The sequence below is a fragment of the Epinephelus fuscoguttatus genome, linkage group LG1 (genome assembly GCF_011397635.1).
Source record: "Epinephelus fuscoguttatus linkage group LG1, E.fuscoguttatus.final_Chr_v1".
Taxonomy (NCBI): Eukaryota; Metazoa; Chordata; class Actinopteri; order Perciformes; family Serranidae; genus Epinephelus; species Epinephelus fuscoguttatus.
In genome coordinates this window covers 28,332,222-28,338,861 of record NC_064752.1, presented here as the reverse complement: position 1 = coordinate 28,338,861, position 6,640 = coordinate 28,332,222, and the positions used below count along the sequence as shown (strand labels likewise).

The window sequence follows — 6,640 nt, the reverse complement described above, 5'->3', positions numbered from 1 at the left end:
ACTAGTCACTGATGAAGGGTTTTTTATACTGTTGTATTTAAGTATTTTCATATGAGTATTCATTTTGGGATAATTTGTACTGATTTATTTTTGTGTTTTAAAGTGATTCGTTGTGTATTTTTATATGCTTTTGTCTGTATTGGTTTGCAACATCTTGGGACCATTTTGTAAATAACTATTCTCACTTTAACACAATCCCTTGAGTTCAATGGATTTTGTAGATCCATAGATAAACCAGACCACATTAAATTAAAAAATCAATATCCTTCAATGACCTATCATAGACTGGTCCTCTCAAGATCAATATACCTTACAGAAGACAGTTTTGTATGCTGTTTGGGTAGGATAGACTTTGTTACCTGCTCAGGGACATAAACCACAATAAAATTAATTAGCAAATTGTCCTTACAGTGATGCAGAGGTGCTTATGATTGGCATGACGTTTTTAGGAGATAAAAATAAGTTTTCAAGGAATAGTAGGAACATTGTTTTAATTAACATAAATATACATAGAAAATAAGCAACAAAAAAGGAAGGGGGGCTTTACATAAAAGCTGGTGTAATAGATTACATTATTTTTATTTGAACTATGTTAGTTATGATAAAGTTTAATATAGACTTTGAGATCTGTGTGACAAAATAATATATACATGCTTTTTTTTCAAATAAAACAATACAATGTTCATATGCATATTTCATTATATAACGTTGAAAAATGATCATTTGAAAATCACATGGATGAGAATAGGAAGAACTTAATTAATCTCCGAGGGGAAATCAACTGTCCAGCAGCTCATAAAAGACAACAAACAACCACACCCACACTTCCCCTCATCATCAACAACAACACAGTGGTATTAAAATAGACAAAAAAATAAAATAAGTTACAATAAATGCATGAATAATAATTAAAAATAAAATTCAAATAAAATTGCCCATTCCACAGTCCATGTCCATGAAAAGCAGCAAAATCAAGCATAAAAGAAAAGAACATAGGACAATGAATGAATGAATACAGCCTGTATGAGCAGCCACCTCCCATTGATGATCAGAAGGCTGGCTGCGCCCTCCAGTGGCACCGCGGTGAACGTCACGCTCTGTGACACCACCGCGTAACGTGCTTACGTATGTGTACACGTACATGTATACGGAAGTGTTACTACTACTGCTGCTTCTAGCTCTAGCCTTCTAGCTTTTACAGCTGCTCAACAAATGTAATGTCACACGTGTTTATTAGGAATTAGGCGCTATTGTCGTCGTTTTTTCAGCAGCCACACTGACGGTTATTTAACAAAATGGCTCCATAATGTTTTTGCTACGTAGAAAGAAACGAAAAGTTTGTCAAATTTTCGTTTGAGAGTGATCTCAGGCGAGTCAGAAGAAGTCCAAAATGAGTTCTCAGGAGGTGCTGAAGAGTGCTACCACTCTAGTATCCTATAATGTGCTTATACAGGTACATGAGCACACACAGTGGAGCCATAATACCACACCAGGCCACTGTTGTAAAGCTTTACTGTTATAATTTTCATTTTGTTTTAATCTCAGGTGATGTTCCGTGTCTTCACCTTCTTGCTGAATGCATTCACACTGCGGTTTGTGTCCAAAGAGCTGATTGGAGTTGTCAACGTCAGGTAAAGATGACAGGTTTAAAAAATGGACAACAGTGCCACCAGCCAACATGAGATATAACACACTGCCAGCACATTTCTCTGCACCAGCTGCTATAACGTGTGTGTGTGTGTGTGTGTGTGTGTGTGTGTGTGTGTGTGTGTTTTGTTATACAGGCTGACACTACTGTACTCCACATTAGTGTTTTTATCCAGAGAAGCTTTCCGGAGGGCCTGTCTGAGTGGGGTAGCTGGGACGAACCACAGCTGGAGACAAGTTATCAACCTGCTATGGCTGATGTGAGTTTATTCAATCTTTATATTCAGCTTGTACATTTTCCTGTGTGTCTTATCTTTGTCTTTCGTACCTCTCAGGTTGCCTCTGGGTGTGTTTTGGGCTGTCGTGCTGATCAGCGTGTGGCTGTGGCTCCTGGAGGTCCCAGACCCCCAGACTGTCCCTTACTACGGCCCTGCTGTGGTGTTATTTGCCTTGTCAGCAGTGCTGGAGCTCCTGTCTGAGCCTCTCTACGTCCTGGCTCAAGCTCACTTGTTTCTTCGACTCAAGGTGGTTGCCGAGAGCTTGGGAATGCTCGCTAAGGGCAGTTTGACCGTGGTGCTGATAGTGGTTGCACGTGAATGGGGCCTTTATGTCTTCTCTGCTGCTGATGTGAGAAATGAGCTGAAGTCTTATGCATTATTTTTGCAGTTGTTTCTGTTTGTAATGATTTTAAGATATTTTCTTTTCTTAGTTGGCATACACAGTATTCCTGGTGCTGTGCTACGTTGTTTACTTCGTCCGTTTCGTGGGCTCTAAAGAGGCAGCCAGGGTGGATTTTCCTCTGCACAGTGTTGGAGATCTCTTGCCCCGTAGAGTTCATGGAGAGGTAGTAGGGCAGGACAATATACTACTATTTATTATTCACAAAATGTCTTTACAAAATCAAACTTACAAGGTAAACTGTTATAATACAGGACTAATGATCTCCATCTGTTGCTCTGTTTATAGCCGCTGTTTGATTGGAGTCTGGCGCGGCTCACATGGAGCTTCTTCAAGCAGTCCTTCCTGAAACAGATCCTGACAGAGGGTGAGCGGTACGTCATGACCTTCTTGAACGTCCTCAGCTTCGGAGACCAGGGAGTTTATGATATTGTCAGTAATCTGGGCTCCATGGTGGCTCGCTTCATCTTCCTACCCATCGAGGAAAGCTTCTACATCTTCTTTGCCAAAGTGCTGAAGCGAGGACGTGATGTCAGAAGTCAGATACAGGTGTGAGTCTGGATGTAAATACAAACAAGTCTTTGTTAATGGCTAGAAAAGGAGTTGTTGGTTCTACTTCATGTTGTGGGTTTTGTTTACAGGAAGACGCTGCCATGGCAGCAGAGGTCCTGGAGTGTCTGCTGAAACTGGTGCTGGTGATTGGACTCATTATCTCAGTGTTTGGTTACGCCTACTCTCACTTGGCTCTGGACATTTATGGCGGCTCTCTGCTTAGCGTTGGGGCAGGTAACACAATCACAATCACAACCAACTCCAACTCAACTTTATTTATAAAGCATTTTTCACACAAACATGCAGCCCAAAGTGCTTCAAATAGCAAAATTGAAACAATGCAGATAAAATGAATAAATAGTAAGAGTTAAAATAAAAAAAGTAGAATATAATAAGCACCAGGGTTGAACATAATGTAAAACCAATGATTGAAACTTAAGAACTGAGGCTATAACATTACTCCAAATCAAAAGCCAAAATAAAAAGATCAGTACAATAAAATACATTTTTATTGTCCCCAGGGGCAATTCTGGTGCTGCATAAAAGAAAAACAACAAACATCGAAGAAACATACTCAGCACACAGTTACAATAAAAACACTATCAACAACAACGTGGTAACAAACAGACTCTATAAAATAAGTGAAGTAGTGGAAAAAAGCAAGTAGTGGGATATACAAGTGCAACAGTAAGAGGAAGACCACAGTCTATGGCTAATGACTGCAATGACCTGGGATGCGTCAGCCAAAATGGAGGTGCCTTTTTCACCAGGTGCTTGTTGTACAGAGTGATGAGATCTTACCTTCTGATTTCTGAACCAGCAGATCAGAACGATAATTGAAACTGAGCAAAAGCTGACAATGAACTTTATTTCCTTTAAAAATACAGATACAGGGAACATTTAAAAGAAGGAGGTGGAGAACATTAGTGACCTGGCTTGATCATAAAATGAAGGAACTCACTGGTTGTTTTGTGTATATGTGACAAATCCTGCTTTGCTCACTGTTCTCAAGTCACTGCTGTGTGTTTGTTTTTGTTTTTTTTGTTAAAGGGCCCACTTTGCTGCGATGGTACAGCTGCTATGTTCTCCTGCTTGCTGTAAATGGTGTGACAGAGTGCTTTGTGTTTGCTGCCATGAGCAAAGAAGAGGTTGACAAGTAAGTAATGTACATCGAGTTATTACACATCATGTAGCCTGTCTGTTAACACTGTGTACGTGTGTTGTCTCCAGGTACAACTTTGTGATGCTGGCTCTGTCGGTGTCTTTCCTGCTCCTGTCCTACATGCTGACGTGGTGGGCTGGCGGTGTGGGCTTCATACTGGCAAACTGCCTAAACATGGGCCTCCGCATCTCGCACAGCCTGTTTTACATACACCGCTATTTCCAGTCCAGTCAATGGAGACCTCTGCGAGGCCTGCTGCCCTCCCCGCTCCTACTACTGGCACTTGCTGTCAGTGCCGTTGTCACAGCGCTGTCTGAGGTACAAAAGTCTTTTCATTCCCCTCATTGTAGTTTTATTCTGTGTGATCTTAACTGAATCTTGAGCACATCAGTGGCCCTAACGTGATGTTGTTTATTGTTTGCAGGGTGTGTTCTGCTGTGACCACGGCTGGTTGTTCAGGCTGGTCCATATCGGTGTAGGAGGAGTGTGTCTGCTTTGTGTGTTGGCGGCTGTTCTTCTCACAGAGACTCGGCTCATTCAATTTGTGAGGACTCAGCTCTTGCCCCAGTACAGAAAGAAACGCACTTAAATTAAACTGGAAGTGGATGTATTGGACTGAAGGAAAACGTCTGGTTTACTACGAACGTTCTAACAAGAGGTGCTGATCGACAGTTACTGACTGTGTGAAAGCAACGAGGGCACAACTTTCTTAAAAACAGACCTGACGTGTGTGTGTGTGTGTGTGTGTGTGTGTGTGTGTGTGTGTGTATGATGCTGATATGTTTTGTACTGGATCATTCCTGTGTTTGCTCATGTAAGTATGAACAAACACGTCATGACTGTTCAGGGATCTAACTGTGGCCGTCAAAGAAATAAATGTATTTTAAGAAAACAGTTGAATTTGTGACAGGAGTTGTTTGTCCTCCACGATAAAACAACCCATGTGTGATTTTATTGTTAGTTTAATGAAGAAAAGAATAAGAGGAGAGTCTTCTTTATAGATATCCTCCTGAGACCCTGTGTCCTCATATTACTTCATTCTTAAACCTGATTCTGCTTAACTTAGGCTGGTTGTCCTCGTTCCTGTACACTTTTTTTCACCATCTAGTTGTACTAAGAGCACAATAAACTAATCCATGTAAAAACAAGATGGCAGCCATCTCTGCCAAGTCAGTCTGCAGCTGATCTCGACACATGTGGACAAGGTTCAAAACCTGATCACATTTAATGGTTGAAACTTGTTCATTTATGATTAATAACATTTATAGTTTGATATGGTATACAAACATTGCCAATTTTAGCGATGTTAATTAGAAAGTACTCATTTGAAGACATTGGGGAATTTATCATCAGCTCATTGATGGACAGTGGGACTTTGTTATTGTCTTGTTTGAGGACATTGGGACTTAAATGTTGTTGACAATGTTGTGGTTTTTTATACTTACCAGATGCTATTAATCAAAAATAGCTAGGAGAAATTAAAAATGCATATTAAACAAAGGTTCGGGTCTCAGGAGGATATAAACGGCGCATTCAAAGGAAACGAAAAGCACAATGATTCTTATTTTCAGGTGATCATAAACTAATGAAAACATAGTCATAAATATTGTATACCATTTTTGCCAGTAGATAAATCCTTCACACTGGACCTTTAAGTAACATATTTCAGTAAAAACTGAATATGGAGTTGTACTTCGTCACATATGACAACATGACACATCTTCAATTATAAATACTTGTTCAAGTTAATGCTGTGTAAACACTGGCACTTGCTCAAGGTGCATTTGATTCAATCTGATCCATTTAAATTTTCAGTGATAAGACAATCACGGTTGTTGTAATTTGTTTATGAAAACTGGTTTGGATTTTGAACATTAGCTTGTTCATGTACTTTATCTTATGAGATACACTTTAAGGAATTTGGTGTTTACATGATAAAGAAGCTTATACATAATGGTGCGTCTCTTTTATGTTTGTCTCTTCTTGTTTTTTCTCTTCAAATGTATATATTATTAGAAAGCAAACACTTCCTAGAGCATGGGTTTGTACACTGTTTGCACCAGTGCTATAATTATCTCATATTTTTGGGAGCAAATTAGGTTTGAGTTCAGCAATAATTTGACATGTTGCTTGGCAACACTTTCTTGTTGTTTGTCCTTCGTCTGCACTAATCACCGCTGCATTTAGGGTTCCTGAGGGCTCAATAGTGATGCAATCATGGAAAATGAGCAGGAAGGGATGGGAACAGCATTCTTTCACAGCAGGGCGAAGCTCATTCTCCTCTGTTATTTATAAGCAAGTCAGGCTTGGTATAAAGTTTGTTGGGAAGTTTGATACACAGCTTCTTATCTTTTGAGTCATAACTTTTGAACTCTGAGTCCAGTTCTCTGGCTTGCTTATTATCAGAGCTGTTATAAAGTGTTGGTTGGCTGCAGGAAAGAAGGGGAGGATACAGTGAGAGACATTTGTCATATTCTTACATCTCTGGGATATATTTGGGGAAATGTAATGCCACAAGTTGAAGCAGTGACCTCATCATCTCCTAATGAAGCAGCAGGGAGGACAGACCATGAGAAAAACCAGAGACAGAAAGACAGAAAA

General features: G+C 39.9%; 1 protein-coding gene across 1 annotated transcript; it reads left to right on the top strand.

Moving 5' to 3' along the window:
* Positions 1 to 1,155: 1,155 nt before the first annotated feature.
* Positions 1,156 to 5,955, top strand: rft1 (RFT1 homolog). Its single transcript, XM_049589273.1, has 10 exons — positions 1,156 to 1,453; positions 1,546 to 1,631; positions 1,785 to 1,907; positions 1,983 to 2,274; positions 2,357 to 2,491; positions 2,614 to 2,874; positions 2,967 to 3,111; positions 3,928 to 4,033; positions 4,108 to 4,357; positions 4,464 to 5,955. Exons 1-10 carry the CDS (start codon positions 1,391 to 1,393, stop codon positions 4,626 to 4,628), a joined length of 1,626 nt encoding a protein of 541 aa, XP_049445230.1. The 5' UTR covers positions 1,156 to 1,390; the 3' UTR covers positions 4,629 to 5,955.
* The last annotated feature ends 685 nt before the right edge of the window (positions 5,956 to 6,640 follow it).

Bases quoted from the DNA above. Each gene is read 5' to 3' on its own strand.
- rft1 (XM_049589273.1), top strand. From the start codon at position 1,391: ATGAGTTCTCAGGAGGTGCTGAAGAGTGCTACCACTCTAGTATCCTAT. The intron at 1,632-1,784 runs GTAAAGATGACA...TTTGTTATACAG, and splicing joins ATTGGAGTTGTCAACGTCAG to GCTGACACTACTGTACTCCA. The intron at 1,908-1,982 runs GTGAGTTTATTC...CGTACCTCTCAG, and splicing joins ATCAACCTGCTATGGCTGAT to GTTGCCTCTGGGTGTGTTTT.